The 22,883-nt window shown below is 36.4% G+C and overlaps 7 protein-coding genes and 1 long non-coding RNA gene across 19 annotated transcripts; 3 read left to right on the top strand and 5 right to left on the bottom strand.

The window, feature by feature from the left end:
* Positions 1-1,101: 1,101 nt before the first annotated feature.
* On the bottom strand, positions 1,102-6,839 carry LOC148937101 (uncharacterized). The gene is made up of 2 exons (XR_016138695.1): positions 5,575-6,839; positions 1,102-2,401 (listed from the first exon to the last, which is right to left on the bottom strand). It is a non-coding gene; the product is annotated as an uncharacterized LOC148937101 (long non-coding RNA).
* A 1,108-nt stretch (positions 6,840-7,947) lies between these two features.
* Positions 7,948-10,189, top strand: p23 (cytosolic prostaglandin E synthase). Of its 2 annotated transcripts, XM_089074289.1 has the most exons (4): positions 7,948-8,106; positions 9,211-9,580; positions 9,681-9,836; positions 9,901-10,189. In XM_089074289.1, exons 1-3 carry the CDS (start codon positions 7,961-7,963, stop codon positions 9,804-9,806), a joined length of 642 nt encoding a protein of 213 aa, XP_088930415.1. In that variant the 5' UTR covers positions 7,948-7,960; the 3' UTR covers positions 9,807-9,836; positions 9,901-10,189. The 2 variants fall into 2 exon arrangements, with proteins under 2 accessions (XP_088930415.1, XP_011647605.2); XM_011649303.3 differs by having other exon boundaries at positions 9,681-10,189.
* LOC105433836 (INO80 complex subunit C) lies at positions 10,187-12,056 on the bottom strand. Of its 6 annotated transcripts, none has more exons than XM_089074290.1 (4): positions 11,819-12,056; positions 11,058-11,238; positions 10,784-10,851; positions 10,187-10,644 (listed from the first exon to the last, which is right to left on the bottom strand). In XM_089074290.1, exons 1-4 carry the CDS (start codon positions 11,849-11,851, stop codon positions 10,513-10,515), a joined length of 414 nt encoding a protein of 137 aa, XP_088930416.1. In that variant the 5' UTR covers positions 11,852-12,056; the 3' UTR covers positions 10,187-10,512. The 6 variants fall into 6 exon arrangements, with proteins under 6 accessions (XP_088930416.1, XP_011647602.2, XP_088930420.1 ...); XM_011649300.3 differs by having other exon boundaries at positions 11,058-11,163; XM_089074294.1 differs by lacking the exon at positions 11,819-12,056 and adding an exon at positions 11,656-11,679.
* Positions 11,514-14,332, top strand: Tpi (triose phosphate isomerase). 2 transcript variants are annotated; one of them, XM_011649301.3, is made up of 4 exons: positions 11,514-11,637; positions 12,575-12,733; positions 13,144-13,397; positions 13,529-14,332. In XM_011649301.3, the coding sequence occupies exons 1-4, from the start codon at positions 11,544-11,546 to the stop codon at positions 13,907-13,909; spliced, it is 888 nt and encodes a 295-aa protein (XP_011647603.3). In that variant the 5' UTR covers positions 11,514-11,543; the 3' UTR covers positions 13,910-14,332. The 2 variants fall into 2 exon arrangements, with proteins under 2 accessions (XP_011647603.3, XP_011647604.1); XM_011649302.3 differs by lacking the exon at positions 11,514-11,637 and adding an exon at positions 12,316-12,495.
* Positions 14,333-14,338: 6 nt separating this feature from the next.
* Positions 14,339-15,501, bottom strand: mRpL20 (mitochondrial ribosomal protein L20). The gene is made up of 3 exons (XM_011649294.3): positions 14,937-15,501; positions 14,702-14,812; positions 14,339-14,605 (listed from the first exon to the last, which is right to left on the bottom strand). Exons 1-3 carry the CDS (start codon positions 15,021-15,023, stop codon positions 14,357-14,359), a joined length of 447 nt encoding a protein of 148 aa, XP_011647596.1. The 5' UTR covers positions 15,024-15,501; the 3' UTR covers positions 14,339-14,356.
* Positions 15,502-15,679: 178 nt separating this feature from the next.
* Lkb1 (Lkb1/serine/threonine kinase 11) lies at positions 15,680-18,353 on the bottom strand. Of its 2 annotated transcripts, none has more exons than XM_011649285.3 (6): positions 18,010-18,353; positions 17,726-17,846; positions 17,132-17,317; positions 16,770-16,906; positions 16,351-16,694; positions 15,680-16,189 (listed from the first exon to the last, which is right to left on the bottom strand). In XM_011649285.3, exons 1-6 carry the CDS (start codon positions 18,351-18,353, stop codon positions 16,023-16,025), a joined length of 1,299 nt encoding a protein of 432 aa, XP_011647587.1. In that variant the 3' UTR covers positions 15,680-16,022. The 2 variants fall into 2 exon arrangements, with proteins under 2 accessions (XP_011647587.1, XP_011647588.1); XM_011649286.3 differs by having other exon boundaries at positions 15,680-16,186.
* Positions 18,354-18,465: 112 nt separating this feature from the next.
* Tcs4 (Threonyl-carbamoyl synthesis 4) lies at positions 18,466-20,754 on the top strand. Of its 3 annotated transcripts, none has more exons than XM_089074275.1 (6): positions 18,466-18,562; positions 19,010-19,165; positions 19,440-19,698; positions 19,773-19,901; positions 20,008-20,361; positions 20,444-20,754. In XM_089074275.1, the coding sequence occupies exons 1-6, from the start codon at positions 18,471-18,473 to the stop codon at positions 20,735-20,737; spliced, it is 1,284 nt and encodes a 427-aa protein (XP_088930401.1). In that variant the 5' UTR covers positions 18,466-18,470; the 3' UTR covers positions 20,738-20,754. The 3 variants fall into 3 exon arrangements, with proteins under 3 accessions (XP_088930401.1, XP_025075808.2, XP_088930402.1); XM_025220023.2 differs by lacking the exon at positions 18,466-18,562 and adding an exon at positions 18,639-18,780; XM_089074276.1 differs by lacking the exons at positions 18,466-18,562; positions 19,010-19,165 and adding an exon at positions 18,639-18,780.
* Positions 20,755-22,580, bottom strand: LOC105433834 (GTP-binding protein 10 homolog). Of its 2 annotated transcripts, XM_089074283.1 has the most exons (5): positions 22,410-22,580; positions 22,211-22,347; positions 21,824-22,127; positions 21,526-21,744; positions 20,755-21,406 (listed from the first exon to the last, which is right to left on the bottom strand). In XM_089074283.1, the coding sequence occupies exons 2-5, from the start codon at positions 22,247-22,249 to the stop codon at positions 20,802-20,804; spliced, it is 1,167 nt and encodes a 388-aa protein (XP_088930409.1). In that variant the 5' UTR covers positions 22,250-22,347; positions 22,410-22,580; the 3' UTR covers positions 20,755-20,801. The 2 variants fall into 2 exon arrangements, with proteins under 2 accessions (XP_088930409.1, XP_011647595.2); XM_011649293.2 differs by lacking the exon at positions 22,410-22,580 and having other exon boundaries at positions 21,824-22,101.
* Positions 22,581-22,883: the final 303 nt, after the last annotated feature.

The raw sequence follows: 22,883 nt of genomic DNA, 5'->3' as shown, positions 1-22,883 counted from the left end.
AAGACAAAGCGTAAATTAAGAAATCGACCGTAAAATTGCTCTATATCAGTTAGAAGAAACTTGAAAGGGACAGTTTCAATTTTGCATAAAAATCTCTTGTCGATCAGATCGCAAAATTAAGTGAAAATTGTATAAGATCTAAAGTAACTTTAAATTGAAAATGAAATTGCATTCACAATTGTTGTTCACCATGTTCGCACGCAGAATACGCATTGAAAGACACGCGCGAGAGACTCTGGAAATTCGAATAAATGTGTGTACGCGCATACTTTTTCGTAGTCAGATGACGCACTTTCAACGTAGCAGATTTCGAACATGTGTCGCGTATCCGGCATATCGAGAGGAGAAGCCGAAAGTATACCGTTAATAACAGTGCGCATTTTCAGTATGCAATTTTCTTACACCAACCACATTGTACGTACTTGAATACTCACGTGGGAGTTTGACGAGGCCTTGGGACGAATCCAATCGGCGAACCAATGACGTGAGGCCGGAAACATTCTAACGTTAAGCCGATGTAACGTTGCTATGTAACGTAACTTGTCTATGTACGGTAATTGCAATGATAATTGTCGTAAAAAGGTACAAAAATGTAAAACGACCGGCCTTTTTCAATTCATTCGATTCTACTTGTGCGCGCGAATATATTCCTTTCTCTATATTTCTATACTTGGAAGTTTAATTCTCCGATCCCCAAGGTATTATATCATATTATTAGGTCACATTATTAACAATTGAAACACGTAATTTCTAAGCGATGATCTCTTTGCTGACGTAGTTCAATGATTTCGATCGACGGAGCAATATTGCGAATCCATTGAAGAGCCATTGAAAAACGTTGGGCGTTTTACGCGAGCTAAAGATAAAAATTGACTGATGATAATGCGGTGTCCGTACAAAAGCGTTGTTGCTTATCGCATTAATCATCACGTTATCTATCTTGACAAATTTTTTCGAGATATTCGGGGCTCTTCCTTTCCTGAATTTTAATCAGTTTTGGTTTTGATTTGGTTTCTAGAACGGTTTAAAAATACATTCTTTTATACATACATACATATGTATGCACACACACACACATACACGCGCGCGCGCGCAAGAAACTTTTTCTTTTTATATCTATATACTTCACATATAAATTTTATTTATCAATTAGGCGCCGGTAATCAGTGTTAACACTTTACATTCGACATAGGCACGAGTCGACTTTCGATGAAAGTCATATCTTTTTAATTCAATCGTTTACAACATAGCTTTCTCTATTCCATTTCCGCGAAAAAGTTTCAAACGTATAAAGTACACCTTCGAAAAATTTCCTCCTCTCTTTTGTGGACTAAAAGAAAGAACAAACGACGGTGATCAACGGTGATTAATTATAAAAAGATAACCGTGCTGACCAGATGTGGTTTCTCTTCTCTTCTCGCGAGTCAGTCTAGTTTCGTCTTAGTTCCGAAGACGGAGATGAAAGGAAGAATAGAAAAGAGAAGGAAAATATAAAGAAGAATATTATCCTCCAATAATCGCACGCTATAAACCTGTCGTCCCGCGAAATAGTGCGTAAGCACATCTCTCGTAAAAACCTATACAGGGAATTATGCCCCGTTACATCGTTCGGTAAAGAATCTTGCGCGTCTTTGCGCAAGACGCGCTTCGCATCACCTACTTTATTACTGGACTCGATTTTAGACTCGATTCTCCTTTGAGAAATATTTATATAAAGAGAGACTAATGTACCAAATTTCATACACAAGATTATTATTTAAAAATTTACGCTAAACAGAAAGAAAACAAAGTCAAACAACACGCGACAAAGATTAAATCAAACTTGGAATTTGAATCAAATAAAAAAGAAAGATTGTAATCAGACTTCGAAAGATTGCACGACAATAGTTAGTCATCCTATCGATAATGATATAGATATAGATCAATATAGATAACGTTAACAAGTTTTCGTTGTTCAAACGCACACGTATAGCACACGTACGTAAAGTCGTTTTCCGTGTCGTTTTCTCTGACAACAGCAAAGAAATCACACACAAGCGAATCATTATGCGTTCTACGTGGTGATACCATGTTCGATCTTCGATTATAGTGATAATTCGTGCAACTTTATCAAATACCAGTTGGTGTCGCGAAATGAGCTATCTCGCGATAAAAACTAAACCTTTTGCAATGTATATATAATAACATACTTTGTCATAAAACATAAACGAAAACAGATATGATTATTTTCGACATATCGATTCTTTTGTGGACTTTCAGAAGACGAACACTTTTCATCGTTTGGTAATCGATACAACGATATCGTATAGCGGTACTGTAGTCGGTCCGTTGTCGGGACTAACCGGAAGCGAACAGTCCACCGGAACCGGCGTTTCTTTCATCGCGTCATCCGCTTGAGATGCTATGACAAACGCAAAAAGTACACGAGTGCCACTTTAAGTATACAGCATATGATAAGAGTATGATTAGGAATTATTATTCACTAAGGGCCATTATACATATAGATAATAAAAAGAATCGATGTTGACATGTCACAATGCGAATCGGTTCGTGACTTTATCAAAGTTTTTCCGAAATATCTTGTGCACAATCTCACGCTTCTAATCTATACTTTTGTAGTTTGAATTCAATCATGTGTCAATAGATACGTCGTTATCGATTTACGAATTTGAATAATGAGTCTTGAGATGCACAAATCTAATTAATTTTGCAAATTTACAGAGTCATCAAATTAACAATATACATTCTTATCACATTTTTGTATCACTGCAGATTACGCAAAAATGTTTCTAATCGAAACATTTAGCATTTTTTATTAATAACAAAGTTAAAATTAAACATGTAATTGCGTACTGTTTACAGCGCTGATTCCTATTAGCTTTATTATTGTCTAAGTTTTTCGAGTTTTCTTCTTAGTAATCTATCTAATTTCCAATTAAATCATTTTAAAAAGGACAAGGCCACAAGATCAATCATGATCGATCTTAATTTGAATTTTAATAAGATAGTATAAGATAGTTTCTCTCTAATTCAAACCACCGTCTCTGTAGAGATCTAGTATAAATCTTAAACAACGGTGAAGCAATCGTTCTCAAAAGATACGTTGAATAAACAAAAAAAAAAAAGAATTTTCTATTACGTTTGGTATAATGTGCGATGTTACGTATCCGCGATTCGATGCGTTAAACATTCTGCATGTCGTCGATATTTTCAAAGTGCTTACGTGCAAAATTGCATTTATGCCGATCGCAAGATCAGACGTAACAACTGTAAGTATAGTAAGTTACTGCGTAAAGTTCAGCGGCCATGTGTTTCTCTCTTTGTGGCAATTTTATTCGATTACATAATTATATTGAATAAGACTTCTGGATGAATCGGAGATGGGAAGGAGAGAGAGAAAGGCTGAGAAACGCGGACAATCCCGCGGACACCTCCCTCTCTCTTCTTCCTCCATCCTCCCACATTTATTCGTATATATGAATCTCATACACACACACACACACACACACACACGCGCGCGCGCGCGCACTATTGTTCCTGTAACATTTGGTTATCAACTGAATAAAAAGTAAAATATTACTTCATTATAGAGATGATTTTTGTCACATATCGGATATAATGGAAGCCCCGAATAATTTTGTTGCGCTGGGTTCTCGCGGTTATAAGGACGGTAATAACGGTGATAAACTGATCTAGTCGACCGCGGCAAAGTGCCCTTCGGGGGTGAAAGTCTTATGTCAGAGACATACATCTTATTATGCCGGACGAGCGCGTGACCCACGCAGCGGAACAGATTCTGCTCCCACGGAAAGTCCGGGAACGTGCTCTCTTCAAGAGAGAAAGAGAAAAAAGACATCCTCTTAATTTCACGACGCGTAGTTTGCGTAAGCAAACAGTCTGCAAAATGCGTAGGTGCAAAATCGAAGGTGCTCTCGAAGGTAATCCGAATAATTTCCATAATATCAATTTCGATAATCATTATACGCTATACAATTCGCTTTAATACAATTCGCCAGAATCGCATAGCATTCAGTTCCTTTTTATATTTTTATATTAAGTTCTTCTATTACAATTCTACTTATAATCGTTTTATTTCTTAATATTTATTAAAATTAATACATATGCGCGTAAATTATTTAGAAAATAATCTATAAAAATAATCTACATATGGTATCACATATAGTATTTTTTTGCAATTTATAACGTTAGATATTTAGGCAAAATGATTTCATTAACGAGTCGATACAGGCAACTTTATTAATATAATCCAGTAATGTAATAATCGCACTGAATCGATCCAAACGCGTGTCGTATGCCTTCTTTCGAAGGAATAAGCACGTTGCGACATAGGCAGACTAAAATAATTAATTAATACGATGGTCATTATAAACGGAAAAGGAACTTGAAATTTTTTGTTACCTTGAATGAAACGAGGCGGGCGAAGGCGAATCTTATAATTATTCAATGATATGTATTACTTTGGTGAAAGAGAGAATGCGAGAAATATATATATTCGATCTCCATATATATATATATATATATATCGGTAGATGCATTAACGAGATATGAAACTCTCAACCTTGTAACATATTGTCTATTGTGTTTTTTCCACAGTGTGTATATCGTTTCTGACCTGTTGCGAATTTCTGTCGATTATGCAAACATGATAATGAACCGAGATTATACCGTGTTTCCTCAAAGAGAAAAACAGAAAAACAAAAAATAAAAAGGGCGCGCGCACTTTTGTATGTGTATGTATGTGTGCGTTTTCGGCTAGAACGTAACTAATCGATCTAAACGATAGACGATTACTTTTCAATGAATTTATTGTGACAAAATCTGAAAGGTAGGTATATGTTGTGTGAAGAGGAGACATAGATGTCATTACTCGCGCTGCACTATTCACGGAAATAATGCGCGCAATCGAAGTATATCGTGCAGAATCGACACGATTGCGACATAATTATCTGACTTTAGTCATTTGCGGATAATAATCGAACGACCGGTTATATCTGGATTTGTATCGGCGAACATCCTTGTCATCTAGATGCGGAACTGGACGTGGTACGTCATTCGTTGGATATGTGCGCGTGCACATGCGCGTAATTTTGTCGGAATCATGAGGATAGAGTGAAAGCACGTCATTATAAATATACTGCTTTTACCGCAGTCAATTGGAGTTTCTCGCTTCATAGAAGCGTGAATCCATGAACATACGCATCACGTACAGCGTATATAGCGTATACAATCGAATAACTGCATGAGTAAGATGGGTGATGCTGTCACGCATTCCCTCGGTCTGACCGATATATGTATATTTAAAATTATATCGAATTGATTATTATTTATCGCGCCGATTTTCTTGTACGTACGATCGAGAGATTAATTCTAAGAAAAACAAAAGTAATAATATTTATCGCGCGAAGATACGCGTCTAACTTTTGATTAAGAATTCGCATGCCAATTCGCGAATGTGTTTATTATTCAATGCTGAGTGATGATAATTCAAAATGGCCAAACGTATATACGTTCACACGTGCGTGCACGCGTGTGCGCGTGCCTCATGACACTTACCGCGTATTTGTCCTTGTAAAAGAGCGAACTTGTCGACATGGTGCTTCAACCGGTGGCGATGCCCGCTTCAAATCGAAGATCACGTCGTCCTGCTCATCGTCGCTATTACCATCCACACCTTTCCGTTTCCGCTTTGGAAGCACCTTCTCCTCGCACTCACATCTCTATGCACTGACGATATTGATAACGATATTGACGTATTGATATTGATGTATAGATGGCAAGATAGAAAGACGTGAAGAGTTTAACTTGATGCGCTCAACACGTTTATCTTTCGAACTTTGCACATTTTCGAACGTTATAAATTGATAATAAAATTTTAATCTTTATAATACGTTAACCTCTTTATCTTTTGACGTACCGTCTTTAGAAAAAGGAACAACTTGTCACAACTTGTTGTCACTACTGTTAATTTTTATCACCAATTATAAAAGCTTCATTATCATAAAATGTACAGCGATAAAATAAAACAGAAAATAAAATATAAAATATATATATATTGCATGTCGTGTGTGTGCGCGCGCGCGCGCGCGCGCGCGCGTGTGTGTGTGTGTGTGTATGTGTGTTTAGTCTTTAAATATTATTGATTTTATTTCTCTCTGATACAAATTTTAAATGTATGAAACATTTCTCTAAAAATATACTTATGTGAATACTTACGGAAACGGAAATTTTTTTCAAGAATGTTTTTTTTCTTTTAAGCGCGCGATATATCGTTTTGTATATTTTTATAATTTTTCTATTATTTTTATAATTCTTCCTCTAATATCTATTTTCATTTTGCACTATTGTATAATTCTTCGCTGCTTATAACCCTACCTTGGTGAGATTTTGCTCGTATTGCGCAAAGAGGTGTGTGTGTGTGTGTGTGTGTGTGTGTGTGTGTGTGTGTGTGTGTGTGTGTGTGTGTGTGTGTGTGTGCGTGTGCGTGTGCGTATATCAAATACACCGAAAAGTCGCTGTATGTGTCGCTTCGCTTCGCTTCACTCCGTGTTGCGTCGCGTCCCGTCGCGTTACGCCGTACGATCGATCGATCGATCACGATACGGGAGGGATGTGCCTTTCCACGGTCTCTTACGTACGTGTCACTCGCACGCACCCACGTACACAAGTTCGCATGCACGCACGCACGCACGCACGCACGGACTATACGAAAGAATAAAACGCGCGTGGAGGACTGCAAGTCGCACCTGAATCGAACCTATGGGAGAAAGAAACTGCTGTACCCGCGTCCGCATGTCCAGTTAGTTCGCGGTAAAAGAATGATTCCCCCACCGGATTTCGTCTCCTCTCCCTGTGCCCCCTCCATAACGTATGACCTACAATCTGTAAACTCCAACTTTGTTTCTCCAGCTTTGTTTCTATTAGTTCCTCTTAATGTATTTATTTATTTATAGATATACATATGTTATTAATGCACGGATATATATATATATATATATATATATATATATATATACATATATGTATATATACATATATGTGTTTGTAACATGTCAATTTAAATGCGAAATCGACGTTTTATTTTTCTTTTCTTATCGCTCGGATTTTTACAAATCAAAGACCTTTTCTCTCTGCCAAAAAGACCTGCTGCACATGATCGTTTTTCGCAATAGTGGAATTGAATGTAGCGAGAGTACAGATCAAAGAAATTCCTCTTTTCTCTTTTGCCATCATACCGGTAATAAATATACCGAAGAAAGAGAAATTAGAAAATTTCTCTCTGTCTCTCTCTCTCTCTCTCTCTCTCTCTCTCTCTCTCTCTCTCTCTCGCTTTTCCCGAAGTGTCATTGAACTAAAAGAAATTACTAAGAGTATAACATGTGCGCGAAAGATATTTGCTAACAACGTATCACACTTTAAATAACGGAATTAATATAATCTCCTTTCTACATATAGTAATAAAATACATGAAAAAAAGCGAATCTGGCAAAGAGAAAAGTTAGAAATTTATCTTTTGTAGACAATAGTGAAGCAAATACAAACTGAGAAATTAAAATGCAATTAAGGAATCGAGTTAATATTAATTCACATTGTAATCAAAATGCTTTTCTGATTCATAAATTTACGCATGGAAAGCTGAATAGTGTGAAAGTTAGCTTGCGTTCGTAATGTAAACATTTCCTTGTATATACGTTAAATGTTTTCAATTACTCATTAAATAATATCAATAATGAGTAAATATCAACTAATAATAAGAGAAAATGTGTGTTGAAAAACATAGCGACGCGCTTTTTCAAAAATTGTGTTTGATTATATATATATGTTCCATAATCTCAAGCAATTTCAAAAGTGAGGTAGATTGCGGAACAAAATTGCGCGCAGTGCACAGCGCAGATCGAGAGTCTTGAAAAGTCGAATCTAATCGAGTTTCGATATTTCCGATATGAGAGACGAGCCGATATACGAGATATCTCGAATCGAGTTCTTGGCGCGGGCGCGCAGGCGGTACGTGAGTGCGCTACATGCGCTGTGTGTTTGTTTCATTCTCGTTGCGTGCGAAGCGGTCGGAAACATGACGCAGGAAAGCCAGTAAGTATATCAAAGTGGACGGAAATTATGCGCGGCGACTGACGCCGGCAATCCCGACAACGGGCCCCACGGCCGCGTCTTCACCTGCCGCCAAGAATAATTATCGCGGTCGCGTAAATGCCGCCCCGTGCCTCACGGAGTATCGCGCCATGTTGGTGGGACAGTTTTATTGATTCTCGAAGTTTCCAGAGACGAGATGTGACCTATAATCGCGATGGCAATCGTTCTCTCGAACAAAAATTTCTACGCGAATACTAGCTCGCGTCGCTCTACGCCATCCTCAATTTATGCGTCCTTCCGTCCTTCTCTCGCGCGACTCGCCGCCTTCTCCGCGCGAATCGAGCAGTCGCGAACGTCGCCATGGCATGCCGGAGAACGGTGGAGACGGACGACTTATTTTTTGGAAAAATCGCATGTCACGATTTCGTCTCGTAACGAATGCGTGTGACAAAAGTCGACCTCTCCTAATTGACGACATATCTTGCCTAATATTTGTCTCACCTATATATTCACGATCCGAATGCCAGGCACCGCTTTAGTTTGTAGGAGCTTTCGTCCTTAACCTATAAGGGTACAACAGGTCCTACAGGATAGAATACACTCCGTGCACGTGGGAATCGGTTCATTTATTCGCACGATTTTTCACGATTTGCGTAACCAATCAAGTGGCGCATGAGAGACGACCAAATGATGAAAATCATTAAGTACCGTTTCATTCAGTCAAGTGTAATGATCAGACTAATTATCAATAGAAAGAGAGAGCGACACGAAGTTGAAAAGAACTAGAGTTTCGTCAAGATTTTAAATTTTAATTATCAAGTTCGTGTCAAATTTATGTCCTTTTTTCTCATCCCTTTTTCTAAATTGATGCTTTTTGATAGCGAGATATCTAGTTTCCATTAATATGCATCCATCGAAAATGAGAAAAAGAATTCTTTATCATAATAATTTATTATTATACGAAAAGATTTGCAGAGGTAACTCCATTTGATAATGTAATGATTTAATTTAAAGTAGACAATAGAATATGGATGGTAACTGTGAATTTTGCAAATTTTATTCTTGCATTTTTAACATTTTTTCATTTTCTTCCATCTTTTTTAGGATACCTCCCCCACCAGTTATGTGGGCTCAAAGAAAAGATATCTTGTATGTTACTATCTGTTTAGAAGATTGTAAAGATCCTATTATTGAAATTGAACCAGAAAAGATATACTTCAAAGGAGAGGGAGGTACAGATAAAAAAATGCACGAAATTACGATTAATTTGTATAAAGAAATCGAGCCCAGCAAAACAGTGAAAAATTTGAAGGGCAGGACTTTTGAATTGGTTCTTGCTAAAAAGGAAGAGGGACCATATTGGCCACGGCTAATTAAAGATAAAACAAAGGCTCATTGGTTGAAGAGTGACTTCAACAAATGGAAGGACGAGGATGATACCGATGATGAAGGTAGCCCGCCAGACTTAGAAGAGGTAAGGACACGTATATACTCATATCATATAGTGTTTCATAAATATAAGTATCAATTGATTCATCTCCCCTGCTTCCCGTTCTTTCCTCAATCTTATGCAGATGATGCGACAAATGGGTGGTTTAAGTGGTTCTGGTGACAGTAAGCCAAATTTCGATGACTTGGATGAATTAGGGGACAACGATGCCGATAGCGACGACGAAGATCTTCCCGATTTGTACGACTAAAGCGATAAAATAATCACATCGATCGACTAAGTAATTAATTACATTAAAAACAAATGGCAACCTAAGGATAGTGCACAACTGGGCAATATTTCAGTAGGCCTTGCTGTTTGTATCTTCAATTGCAAATTTGTTAAAATGGCCGTGTTGCAAGTAGCAAACGGGACGCGCAAACTGGACTAAAAAGAAACCGTAAAGATACAGTGCGGCAACAATCGACGGAAATGGGAAAATACCAGGTCTGAAAGATCCTTCACACCTCCCGCCTCCCTCATTAGCTAATAGTTCATATACTAAGTTATAATGGACAAGCTTTTTTAATAATGTACTGTGTAAAGTAACGGAGATAAAAAAAGGATAAAAAGAAATGAAAATAACCAAAATCATTTATGGAATTGTTCATTTTGAAAAATCCTCTACAAAGCACATTAACAGACACGACGAAATGTTATAAATGTTGTCTGTGAGATATAAAAAAATATCGATACTTGATTTATTCTGTCTCTCGATTGAATCCGTCCCATTTTATTCTCCATTCCTATCCAAATACCTCTTCTATAAACGAAATGTAAGAGTAGCAACGCTTGCGAAATGCGTACAGATGTTCGTATAACGAAAACGTTGCAAACTTGGGTGTTATATCGAATGTCCAACTATGTGTGGACCACGACACAGCGATCGTTAGCCCATGTCGAGATGATTGGATCATTTAACCAACGATACTAGATGCTCCGCGTAAAGCCAAATATCCAGCCGTTATGTCCATCGGTAAACTGCGAACCGTGGCAAATTCTTCCGCAGTGGCATAATATAACTTAGTTTGCGGATCCGTGTATCGTGCCTATAAAAACGTAAAAATAGTTTACAAACGTTGCAGTTTACGGATACATAGAGCTGCGTAAAAAAGCGAGAAAATGTGAAAAAAAAAAAAAAGTTGACTAGTTGATCTTGGATCGTGTGAAGGCAATTTCTATACTCACCGGTAATCCGGAAATATCAGAGTACTTTTTCGCAGGCTTGAAACTCGGCGGTGCATTAATGGAGCTATCTGAAATGTGAATTTGTATCACAAAACGATAGAAAAATCTCTCCCTCCTAAAATAATACATGTTTCCAAATTGTTTTTTTTTTTTTTTTTTTTTTTTGCTTCTAATCTCGCGTGCGAAATATTTAAAGATATCTTGTTGCAACATAAATATTTTCCAATTAATGTATAAACAAGGGGAAATAAAAGTTGTATCACTCGATGCGTACAGTGTTTTACCGTCATTGGCCATGGCAATGAACGCTCCTGAGCCAAAACTTGTTTCAACGATCGCCAAGTACGTTTCTTCCCAGTAATACTAGTCGGCCGAAATTTCTGTTGAAACGAACGATTCTTAAATACAGGTTGTGGCTTTTTATTAGCCTCAATTACTTCTTCGCTTGCCATGTTCTAAAACAAACGGATTACGAATGACAAACGCAATCTTGGACGACATAACGAAACTAGAGATCTACAATTTTTGTCAAGTCACAGAATCCATTCGGAATAAAGAGAAATACGCATACAAAGTTACAAGGATCATTCGCGTGCCTCTTGTATCGATAATGAATCGAATCGAATTGATAAATTTATTTTATACGAATCCTTGAATTATCAGTTGTTACCGCGCTAACAAAAACGGTGGTTTCAAATGAGAGGTTGGCGATTGTTACTTTGACCCTTTGTGTTATGTAAAAATTTCAATAGGCTTTGCAATGTCATCGATAAAGGCCATCTTGACGAACATTATACATATACATGTAACTCGCGGCAACTTGGCGTTTCGATATTCTATCGGCGTCAGGCATCGTAAGTATAAAGATTTACCCTATTGTATTAATAAGAAAATGTCAATTTACGAGTTATCGAAACGTTTGCGAGAGGTTAGCGATCCGATCGTAAATCGTATCTTATATACGACTTTAAAACGCGGTAAGACGCGAGTGTGTGAATTTTCAAATTTTATCTGCATCAATTTTGTGGAAATTACCGAGGAAAAGCGAATATGCGAATCAGTTTTCATGCATTTTTCACTGATTTGAGAGCCGGAGTCTTTTGCCTTGTTTCTTTCGACCGCGCTCTCTTGCACTTTCTGCACTTGAAAGTTGAAAAATAATCTACTTCACTACAGTCAAATCTTTATATATTTCCGTGGCATATGCGTCGGTGTGAAGTACACGCGTCAGCGCGCTATTGACAGAAATTAAATAAGATTTCGTGTATATGCATAGTACTTTTCCTATTTGTTTTATTTTATTCTTGACTTTGAGTGCTTTCGATTTAGTGACACAAGTACACGACACAACAATATCGTTTTATCTTTCTTGACTTTCAATAATTAACAAGGACAAAACGATACTTGTGTCGACTTGTGTCACTAAATGGAAAGCACCCTTTATTTACTATGATTACGTGCGCAATAACAAATACGCAGCAGTGTTGGAAATCGGATATCTGCGGAGATCCTAGATTCGGCGGTGGTTCTTTTAGGCGTCCCGATGGTGAGTCAAATGGTAGGGAGAATTAGTTGTAATGAAAGTAAGGAGGGGATCGTGGAATCTCGGATCTCGGACGGAGTGAGACGACGAGAGTGAGAAGCAAGCGAGAGTACGGGACGATAAGTGCGAGAGGAGAGTCTTACTCGTTCACCTTGGCTCGCGCGCGAAGGTCAGAGTAGGCAGGAGTAGGCAGGAGGTTTCGAGTTCGTTCGACCAAAACACAAAGTTGCCAGGCTGCTCTCTTACAGATCCCACATTTCAAAGGTGTCACCTGTCACGAGAGGCACAAGCGAGAAACATGGTGCGCAAATTTTTCGTTGGCGGTAATTGGAAGATGAATGGTACAAAGAGCGAGATCGATGACATCGTCGCGTTCCTGAAGACCGGTCCGCTCGATCCTAACGTCGGTATGTGAATGTCGATATCATTCTCTGTGTATGTGGCTCTCTCATTTCTCTCACTAGGATCAGAATGTCTCGTCAATTATCGCACAGCTAAAACTCGTTATTCATTGAATCGTGTGATCACAATTATGCATTTGCGTAATTGTACACACGCGGAGAAATTCAGACGAGGATCAACGTTGACAGGACAAATGGATCTAAGGAAAAAAATCGAAACGATAAAACAACAATTTCTCAAGCCATTGCATTTATGTACAGATTCTTTACGTACACTTAGATTAAGAGTCTAACAGTGACACTTGATGCTTATGTAACAACATATTGTTTTTCTTTTCATCATTCTCAATCTTTGCTCTATATGAATTTCCTGTAATCGAACAACTTGGATTATTAATTATTTTTGTAATTTATAGAGGTTGTAGTTGGCGTTCCTTCAATATACCTCACGTACGTGACTTCTATCGTTCCCAACAATATTGACGTCAGTGCACAAAATGCATACAAAGTTTCCAAAGGCGCATTCACCGGTGAAATCAGTCCGGCTATGCTTCTGGATAATGGCATTCCTTGGGTAATACTTGGTCACTCTGAGCGTCGAAATGTATTTGGTGAAACGGACGAGTTAATTGCAGAGAAAATTGCACATGCCTTAGAGGCTGGATTGAAAGTAAATACAGGAATTAATAATATTCAATTTCTATAAAATACTATATATGAAGGGAAGAAAAACGTTATGCTACAATAATTGGTTGAAAAATAAAAGAAAAGGAAACGGAGATTAATTTGCATGGTTTTTAGGTGATCGCGTGTATAGGTGAGAAATTGGAGGAGCGCGAGGCAGGAAAGACGGAAGAAGTAGTTTATAGGCAGACTAAGGCGATAGCGGATAAAATTAAATCTTGGGATAATGTGGTTTTGGCTTATGAACCGGTATGGGCGATCGGTACAGGTAAAACTGCGACACCACAGCAAGCGCAAGAAGTTCACGAAAAGTTACGAGAGTGGTTATCCAAGAATGTCAAAGGCGACGTCGCGCAAACTTTGCGAATTATCTATGGTGGTTCCGTGACGGCAACTAATGCCAAGGACTTGGCAAAAGAGAAGGATATCGATGGATTTTTAGTCGGCGGTGCGTCGTTGAAGCCTGATTTTGTACAAATTGTCAATGCTCGTTGTTGAACAATCGATGAGACAGACGTAATTTTAATAAAACTACATAATGAGATGAAATATGTTGAGATTATACAAGTCACATATAGTGTTCGATTATATAAGATTTAACAAAATGTAATATTACAATGGAGAGTTCTATCCTTATTTGTCATATATCTTCACCTATTCTAATTTATTAACAATGTTACAATGAGATCTAGCTGAAGATTTCAAAAATGACTCAACATGTTGGACGATCGTTGCTGAATATGCGATTTTGAAATTTTTTACAATACAGAGATATATGTATCATGGAGGTAGAAGATTAGCAAAATTTAAACATTCTTAGATTTCTGTCTCTACTATTACCAATGGTACAACGATGATGTAATATAAATTTTAGAGATTCAGAGGACAAAGTTAAAAAATAAATGTGTCAAAAAGAAAGAACTCGTCTTAGACTTGCGAGATGATTCATTTAATTAGACCCCTTACAATAACACTATTGGGTACTTGAGTATTGGTGGTAGCCTTGAAATGATCTTGTTTTGCCCTTGCACACGCGATATCTGCAATGGCCTTGAAAGAGCGAGGTTCCCAAATTGCCAAATCAGCCAACGACTTTCGATTTAATAGAATATTGCATCTTGTTAATCCCTCTTTAAGAATCGAGAAATTTATACCATGTTCATTCGTAGCAGCTTCTAACCTCTGCTCCCGCAACTAAAGATGGAAAAGACGATGAATATGTTAGATCATGAAGAAAAGTTTTATAATATGCACAGATTTGCAAAGCTTATTTCACAAATTTCACCTTACCTCTTTCATATCCTCTTTTTTCAATTGCCTGCTTTGAGTACAGTATATCAGAGCTTTCTGTACGCCTCTGATAGCTACGGTATAACAATTTCTTCTCCTACCATAGTAATGCTGTCGCAATGAAAACAACATAAAAAAAACTGTTAGACATTTTTCATTTGATCTTATTACGATTTTCAATACATTTCGTATTATCAGGGATACTTAGAAATATTTATCGTGATAAATCGCTTACCGCAGCGAGCTTGAATATTTTTCGTTTTCGCCAAAACTCGTCAGGTCCGCGAGATCTGACTAAAAGATTCAATGACAAGAAAACCATACTTTACTATTTGAATCGATCACGATTTAAATTATCTCAGAAAACAATTGTGATTTTCTATTTTGTAAAAACAGCCGAAGCGAATCGATGCGAGAGCCGTGGCTGGCCGGCAGTGAATGATATTGGTTATGCTGTAACCGAGTGCAACTGAGTGCAGCGTGAGTAGCACAAGTCGACAATCGTCATCAGGATCATCGGTCACGTTGTCGATGCTATAATACATTTTCCAATCTCAATCAAACAACCAACAGTCGTACATACCAACATACGTCTGAAAAAAAAAAAATTCAAATGGTAAACATCGCATCGCAAACTTTACTCCTGTACTCCAGTGTCTTGCAGAAAAGCCCTTGAACCCTTTTTTTGAGATTCTCAAAGAAATCTTAATATTTATAAAATAGAAACAAGTTATAAACACAGGCTTCTTAACGAGCGACATTCAATTGAATTGAATTTAACTTCTTTTCATAATCGTTCGTGCCATCGCGTGTAACAACTACGTGACAAATCAATTTCAGCTGTTATTCATTACTACAGTATAAAATTGAAACATGATTTGCGCGATATCTGCGAATACCTGCAATCGATTTTGTGCGAACTAGATCTTGCGGAGGATAAGGATGTATTCGGAGATTCGACAATAAAGAATGCAACAATTGTGAGACGATTAATTTTATTAATCGCGTTGTCAATATGGCACCAGAACGAAATGTGACTTTGATTGGGCGTCTCCTAGGCAATGAATCATCGAGGATGTCACTGAATTATTCGCTACATGATTTTAATCTTAATATCACAATCTTTACACGTCCGACACTTCTCTGAACCGATTTAAAAGTCTTGCATTTTCCATTTGTGTAGCTAGATTACACATGCGTCTCGTACACTCTGTATCCTTGCTCACTCTCAGTTGACTCCATTACAGAGAAACTTTGTAACTGACATGGTCAGTGAGATACGAATGAAAATGTACGCGAGACACAATCAGCGAAATGGCAATCACGATGGTTTACAAGATGGAAATCTTTTAATACTAATACATGAAATTGGCTTACGCCATCTACGTTTGTTTTGACTGTTCGTGTTACACTTGTTATGATGACTATTACACGTGGTCGTTTTCTGATCCTCGCTAATGCGATCCAGTTCTTGAAGTCTTCGTTCTTCTAGAGAAAAAAGAATTGTTCATTAGAGTGTTATGTTCACTGCGATATTATCAATATATAGAAAGATAGTGAATCACACACTGAAATTTTTCATCTTGCAATCTATTTAAATTCCTTTTCGGAAAATGAAAAATATTTAAGTGCCTGCAACAGAGACGTACCATTCAGCTCGTGTTCCGTATAATATATAGGATTGTCATCGACTCCGTAATGATATTCCATCAAGTATGGCAAGACGGTCATGCTGTGGCATCCGTTGCTTTTAAGAGAAGGTATCGGTACTTGTTGTTGTGTTTTAGGATGTTCGCATATGGTCCAAGCATGTCTTTTAACCTGTTGCAATGTAAATCTTTTATCCGCATCTTTTTGCAACATTCCCTCTATAAGAGACTTTAAAGGTTCCTCTACTTCTTTCGGTACAGTATATTCACCCTTTCCAATGTTTTCATATAATTTATATATGTTGTCTCCCTCGAAAGGATATAAACCTGTGGTAATGTTGTACCTGTAAAATGTACAGATGTACCACTTGTTTTTCTTTTTTATAATGTTGTAGCTGTTGCAACAGCTTTGCACTTACAATGTAACTCCGCTACTCCATATGTCTACTTTAAAACCTGAGAAACTTTCGCAGCCATTTGCGATTTCTGGTGGTTGAAACGCTGGAGATCCTTGACCTATCGTACATGTATCGTCTTTGGAAAACATGTCTAATGCCTAGCACAGTGGAGATGCGTAATCACAAATAGGAATGAAACACGCATGATTGCAAAATGTGTATGTACGTACATACACGCGCACGCGCGCAACATTTTGTAAATAAAAAACGCTCTATTTCGGAACTTTTATTCGTTATTAGAAACATCAGTCTTTATAATTATATCAATAAAAAGTGTGCATAGATTTGTAGACCAAGATAAGAAATTATAGAAGACCTCATACCTCCGCAACACCAAAATCGCTAATCTTCAAAGTACCATCTAGAGTTAGTAACAAATTTCCAGGTTTTATATCTTTGTGAACTATCCCTTTACTGTAAAGATATTCTAAACCGTCCAACAACTGAGAGAAATAATCGTGTGCCTGCCAAAGTGGAAGCTTCTTGGTTGGTGTGCTTTCCAACATATCCTGTAAAGAATCTAATAAATAGAAATCTAATTGTTGTTAATTCATGCAAGCCTGTGTTACAGATATTGCGATTAAAAGTTTAACGATTTAAGCATTTTCCTTCTTGTTAAAATATTGCGTTTTTACAACGTGCAAAGCAACTATCATCACGCAAATATGGGCCAGATAGATCGAACTTGATATTAACACAAATTATTTGCTTGTAATTTTAATCGCTTCAAAGTAAACTATTTGAAACGCGCGTAAATGTAAAATATTTTTCAATTAATTGTAATTATCGTACAAAATCGACATTATAAAGTGTCATCTTTCGAAATCAACTTTGTACAATATGACGCACATAAGACGCATATTACATGTTTAATAATTTAAAATAATAGGAAGAAAGGTATTCTCCTTAAGATTTACCTGTAATCCGCACACGCAGAATTCCATAACTAGATACATCTTTTCTTTTTCATCACTGTATAAAACGTCTACGAGATTTATTACATTTTTATGTTTCAATATTCTTAACAATTTTATTTCCCTGTAAAATGTGAGTTGCTGTTAAAATGTGCAAGCGAGAAAAACGCGCGAGAAAGATATCGCGATGATATCGTTGCATTATTTGTGCACGTAACGATAATAAGATTCACCCATGATATCGACACATTTAACATTCGTAAAGAGATACGGTTCGTCGAACGCACCGTTGAACGTTTTGTTCCCCGTTCGGTATCCTCCTAAGTTTTCTCTTCTTTAATATTTTGACCGCTCTTCGGCAAAGCGTTTGCGAATCCAGTACCTCTTTCACTTTCCCATAACTACCTTCACCGAGAACATCACCCATGACATATTTACCGATAAATTTGCACTTTTTCCTTTTTTCCTCGTATATAATTTGATCCGAATCGACTCTGTGAAAAAACATGTTAACCTCGTCCAAATCGTAATTTGGATCGTCATTGATCCACACGACCGGTTCGATATCACGCAATATATCATTTTCTACTTCCTCTTCGTCGGGGTCGTATATAGTTATTTTATTGTCCATTTTCACTCCGTAGAGAGAGTTTATAAACTACAGAATAGAGATCACACACGAGCGAATTAACCTAAAATACAACCGGCGCGATCATTGTTGTGAACACTTGTAGTGGTGGCGATAGCGATGGCGGTCGGAGTAGCGGCGACGACAACCAGGGACCAGCCGACCAGCGACGACCAGCGACGACCAGCGACGACCAACGACGACGGTGGACGGTGATAGTAGCGATTTGGTGACGATTCGTGCTGACGTATAGGATGCGCGGAGAGTCGCGGTCCCGCGATCATGATAAATCGATCGATTGACAATGAATGAATGAACGAATTCGTTCCCATTTCACCCGCACGCTGTGCGCGTCCGATTATGCGTATTTAAATATTTCAACAGCTTTGTTGATGATGAAATCATTGATATATATTACGCTAAATAACACGTGAGGCCGCTAAACTAAATCATTCACCAATTATACAATTAAAGTGAACGCGTATTCGCGCATATCTTGGCAGAATATTTTTAATTTTTTGTAACCTATATCTGCTTAACCTGCTTGGTAATCTGTAATATTTTCGATACGAAATGGTCAGATGCGCGTATCTTTTATCGCGTAAAATGTCGTTCGAGCTTTGTCGGTTGAAACGTTCAAAATTTCTACGTACATATAGCCAGACATTGAACGCGATACGAAAATTTGCGGACGATAAACCGGCTGTCATCTTAGGGATCGAAACGAGCTGCGACGACACAGGATGCGGAATCGTAGACACCACAGGAAAAATATTAAGCGAATCAATAAATTCGCAACATCTTATTCATTTAAAGTAAATATGACTACCGTATCTTGAAAATCATATGTATCTTTATAATCGATATAGTGAATTCAGTATACGCTAAACAATTATTATCAGAAAATTTATCAACTAGTTAAATTAAAATAAAATATATTTATGGCATTTATTTATTAGATAATGTACAAATTTATTTGGATAAAAAGATTTACAAACTTTAATCTTCAAAGTGAATGCAAATGTAGACTGTTATATACAAAATTATTACAAATTCTTTCAGGGCAAATAATCGTATTCTTATTTTTAGCAATGGTGGTATAATACCTACATTTGCCAGTGACCTGCATAGAGAATACATTACTACAGTTTGTGAGGATGCACTAAAATTGGCAAATTTAAGATTAAGAGATATAGATGCTATCGCAACTACAACTAGGCCAGGTCTTTTCTTATCACTTGCCGTGGGAAATAATTTTGGCAAATATCTTTCTAGAATTGGTAACAAACCATATATACCGATACATCATATGGAAGCCCACGCACTAACTGTACGAATGGTTCAGAAAGTATGTTGAAACTGTGATTATACATATAAAATGTATATTACAACTAATATGAATTATTCATATATATCTTATAGGTAGACTTTCCTTTTCTTGTTTTGCTTGTATCAGGTGGCCACAGTTTACTAGCGATTGTTGAAAATGTTGATAAATTTTATATATTAGGTACTACATTAGATAATCCACCTGGTGAAATTTTGGACAAGGTAAATTTTTTATTTTGTATGTGTATACTTTTTGTTTATTTTAATTGCAAATTTTTATTTAATTTACACCAAAAATTGGCCAATAAAATTTTTATGGCATTTGTAGATCGCTCGTAGACTTAAACTTGCAAATATATCGGAATTTTCGCATATGAGTGGTGGCCAGGCAATAGAAAGCGCGGCGAGTAAAGCAACAGATCCAACTAAATTTACTTTCATGCCTATCTTAACAAAACACAGAGATTGTCAATTCAGTTTCTCGAGTTTATTAAGCAACAGTTTTAAATATATTAATAAACAAATAAATTTTGATATTAATGATAGCACGGAAATATCCGAAGTTTATAATTTATGTGCTGCTGTGCAGTTGTGTCTCGTAAAACACATATGTCTCAGAACGCAGAGGGCAATGGAATTTATTAATAACGAGAACTTGATACCACAAGAAAGGCGAACTTTGGTATGCAAATATAAAATTATGTTTGTTAACTTTCGATTTTTGTTCATTTACATATTTGTTTTACATATATGTTTAAATGCAGGTAATATCTGGCGGAGTGGCTTGCAATAATTTCCTGGCAAAGGCTTTGGAAATTGTTTGCTCAAAAAGAGGTTTTAATTTCGTTCGAACTCCACCTCGTTTATGCAATGACAACGGTGTAATGATAGCATGGAATGGTGCGGAGAAGTGGATGGCGAATGTCGGTATTATGCGAGATAGAAAGGAAATTGAAAAGATAACTGTCGATAAAGATGCACCGTTCGGGGAAAGTTGGGTTGAAAGAGTGCAAGCAGCAAACATAAAATGTAGATTGGTAAAATTAGACTTTGAATAAAATATACATCTCTAATATTTATGTACAAAATGTTTATTTTACATATTATAAATATATTATAAATTTATACAACGGTTGGAGTGTGCTCTTCGAGTCTTCGTTTTATCCTCTCCATCAATCGAGAGTCTAAATTACCATGTTCAATAGCATGTTTCTGTTCTTCGTATTTATCTAATATTTTTCGTATTCTGTATTTGATCATTTCTATATTATTCTTATTTTTTGAGATTAAGGATGTCGGTAAAATATCAATGAAATGTACTACTTGTTCGGGCTGCATTTCCTCTGGACATGTAGATACATATTTTGACAAATCTTGCAGTGCTGGTTTAATCTCTTTAAGAATACTGTCAGCATTGTCGGTGTCAAGTTTATTAATTATAATCATAGCTGGCATTTTTAATAAATCTGGTTTATACAGTTCAATCTCTTTGTTTAACAAGACTACTGTATCCAAACAAGATCTACGAACATGCTTTGACGACAATTGAAATCCCTGTATATCTACGATAAACAAAAGCAGCTTTGTTCTTTCAATATGCTTTAAGAATTTATGACCCATCCCAATATTCATATGTGCACCTTCAATCAGACCCGGTAAATCCGCAACAGTGATCTCTCTCAAATCGCTGTACTTTATAATTCCTAATTTAGGCCTTATAGTAGTAACTGTAAGAACAGAAAATATAAAAATAATATGACAATTTAGTAAGTCTATATTGATGAACACAGGTTTACGCGGAACCTGATAAATATTTGAGAATAATTAGATGTATAAAATATCTTACAAGGATAATCAGCAATTTTAGGCTTAGCATTTGAAACTGCCTTCAAGAATGTACTCTTGCCAGCATTGGGAAAGCCAACTAGCCCGATGTCAGCAATTAATTTCAAATCCAACTTTATAACCTGAGATTCTCCTTTCAAACCACAATAGCCTGTTTGTTCAGAACCACCTAAGCCACCTCTAGCTACTAATAATTTTGAATCTTCTTCATTTAATTCACCTAAATTTTCAATAAAGAGAAGAGAAATAATAAAATATATAGTTTTAAATAAAAAGTTAGTTTAAAAAAAAATGCTTACCTAATAATACTTCGTTCTGATTGTATATTACAACGCCACGTGGAACTGTAATAATTTTATCTTTACCAGCTAAACCTATAATTCCTCTTGCAGAACTGTCACTTCCTGGTTCCGCTGTGATCCGTTTGCTTTTCAAGGTCTGAGCAACGCTTTCCAATGTTAGCCCATCTTTTGCAACTACATATATATTACCACCTGCACCTCCGATTCCACCATAACGAGACAAACCAGCACCTCCTGTTCCTCCCCTAACATGTAAACGCAGGGTGTCAATGAATCTGGAACGTAGATATTTTCTCGTGTACTGCAAGAAAAGTGTTTTCATTGCTAGTTAATATATATAATTATAATGTTTGTGTAATACTTAATTCTCAACAGTTTACTTACATTTTTAGCATAGGCTAAAACTCGCGTCAGAAAAACCATTGTATGTTTTATTTTATATTCGTTACTTTTTTAGAATTTTTTATATCTGTTTTTTCTATTTATTTGCTTTATTCATTTATTAGATAATGTAAATGCCGCTAAAAGAATAGAGGTTAAATTCGTCACTGTCGCATTCTCTGTATTTATCAAATGATGTTACCTGTTTGTACCAATCGATATTGAAGTTTATCGAAAACTTGACAAGATCATCCTTAGATGGCATCTCATTCTTCTTTTTTCTGGAAGATTAAAATGTGCTATATAATGAGATAATACTTTGTACGATACATACATCATATTTGTTATTTTGCGATGTCAATCTCGTATATCATTCTACAAACATCTGTTTGTTTAGTGTTGCATAATACAAATAGTAACATTGTTAAATATAGAAAATATTTCAGTTTCTTCTTAACATTTCTTACATGTTAAGTTACATCTTTTAGCTTTTTATCGGTAATAATAATATTCTATAAGTTTTTAAAATATAATAAAATATATAAAGATAATTTAGAAATAATTTGTTTTTTTTTTTTCTTAAAAACATTTTATGGTAGTCTTTCGTAAACATTTTTAAAAATAATTAAAGTAAACATTTGAACATTTTTTAAACAAGTTCTTTGTTCTTTTGTCT

The sequence above is a fragment of the Pogonomyrmex barbatus genome, unplaced genomic scaffold (assembly GCF_055798465.1).
Source record: "Pogonomyrmex barbatus isolate J1 unplaced genomic scaffold, ASM5579846v1 scaffold17, whole genome shotgun sequence".
NCBI lineage: Eukaryota > Metazoa > Arthropoda > Insecta > Hymenoptera > Formicidae > Pogonomyrmex > Pogonomyrmex barbatus.
The sequence above is the reverse complement of the archived record's forward strand: the minus strand, read 5'-3'. Positions and strand labels throughout refer to the sequence as shown.

Excerpts from the sequence above, each read along its gene's own strand:
- LOC105433836 (XM_089074290.1), bottom strand. The coding sequence starts at position 11,851 with ATGAAAACTGATTCGCATATTCGCTTTTCCTCG. Across the intron at positions 11,239-11,818 it reads CGCATATTCGCTTTTCCTCG|AACATGGCAAGCGAAGAAGT; the intron begins GTAATTTCCACA and ends CGTTTGTTTTAG. Across the intron at positions 10,645-10,783 it reads CTGATATTTCCGGATTACCG|GCACGATACACGGATCCGCA; the intron begins GTGAGTATAGAA and ends ACGTTTTTATAG.
- mRpL20 (XM_011649294.3), bottom strand. The coding sequence starts at position 15,023 with ATGGTTTTCTTGTCATTGAATCTTTTAGTCAGATCTCGCGGACCTGAC. Across the intron at positions 14,813-14,936 it reads AAATATTCAAGCTCGCTGCG|CATTACTATGGTAGGAGAAG; the intron begins GTAAGCGATTTA and ends TCATTGCGACAG. Across the intron at positions 14,606-14,701 it reads AAAAAGAGGATATGAAAGAG|TTGCGGGAGCAGAGGTTAGA; the intron begins GTAAGGTGAAAT and ends TTCCATCTTTAG.
- LOC105433834 (XM_089074283.1), bottom strand. The coding sequence starts at position 22,249 with ATGGTTTTTCTGACGCGAGTTTTAGCCTATGCTAAAAAT. Across the intron at positions 22,128-22,210 it reads TTTTAGCCTATGCTAAAAAT|TACACGAGAAAATATCTACG; the intron begins GTAAGTAAACTG and ends CTTTTCTTGCAG. Across the intron at positions 21,407-21,525 it reads TAAAATTGCTGATTATCCTT|TTACTACTATAAGGCCTAAA; the intron begins GTAAGATATTTT and ends CTGTTCTTACAG.
- Tpi (XM_011649301.3), top strand. The coding sequence starts at position 11,544 with ATGTCATCGATAAAGGCCATCTTGACGAACATTATACATATACATGTA. Across the intron at positions 11,638-12,574 it reads TTCTATCGGCGTCAGGCATC|ATCCCACATTTCAAAGGTGT; the intron begins GTAAGTATAAAG and ends GCTCTCTTACAG. Across the intron at positions 12,734-13,143 it reads TCCGCTCGATCCTAACGTCG|AGGTTGTAGTTGGCGTTCCT; the intron begins GTATGTGAATGT and ends TGTAATTTATAG.
- p23 (XM_089074289.1), top strand. The coding sequence starts at position 7,961 with ATGAGAGACGAGCCGATATACGAGATATCTCGAATCGAGTTCTTGGCG. Across the intron at positions 8,107-9,210 it reads AACATGACGCAGGAAAGCCA|GATACCTCCCCCACCAGTTA; the intron begins GTAAGTATATCA and ends CATCTTTTTTAG. Across the intron at positions 9,581-9,680 it reads GCCCGCCAGACTTAGAAGAG|ATGATGCGACAAATGGGTGG; the intron begins GTAAGGACACGT and ends AATCTTATGCAG.
- Tcs4 (XM_025220023.2), top strand. The coding sequence starts at position 18,659 with ATGAATGAACGAATTCGTTCCCATTTCACCCGCACGCTGTGCGCGTCC. Across the intron at positions 18,781-19,009 it reads TATATTACGCTAAATAACAC|CCAGACATTGAACGCGATAC; the intron begins GTGAGGCCGCTA and ends ACGTACATATAG. Across the intron at positions 20,362-20,443 it reads CACAAGAAAGGCGAACTTTG|GTAATATCTGGCGGAGTGGC; the intron begins GTATGCAAATAT and ends GTTTAAATGCAG.
- Lkb1 (XM_011649285.3), bottom strand. The coding sequence starts at position 18,353 with ATGGACAATAAAATAACTATATACGACCCCGACGAAGAGGAAGTAGAA. Across the intron at positions 17,318-17,725 it reads TCTGCGTGTGCGGATTACAG|GATATGTTGGAAAGCACACC; the intron begins GTAAATCTTAAG and ends GATTCTTTACAG. Across the intron at positions 16,190-16,350 it reads TACGGAACACGAGCTGAATG|AAGAACGAAGACTTCAAGAA; the intron begins GTACGTCTCTGT and ends TTTTTTCTCTAG.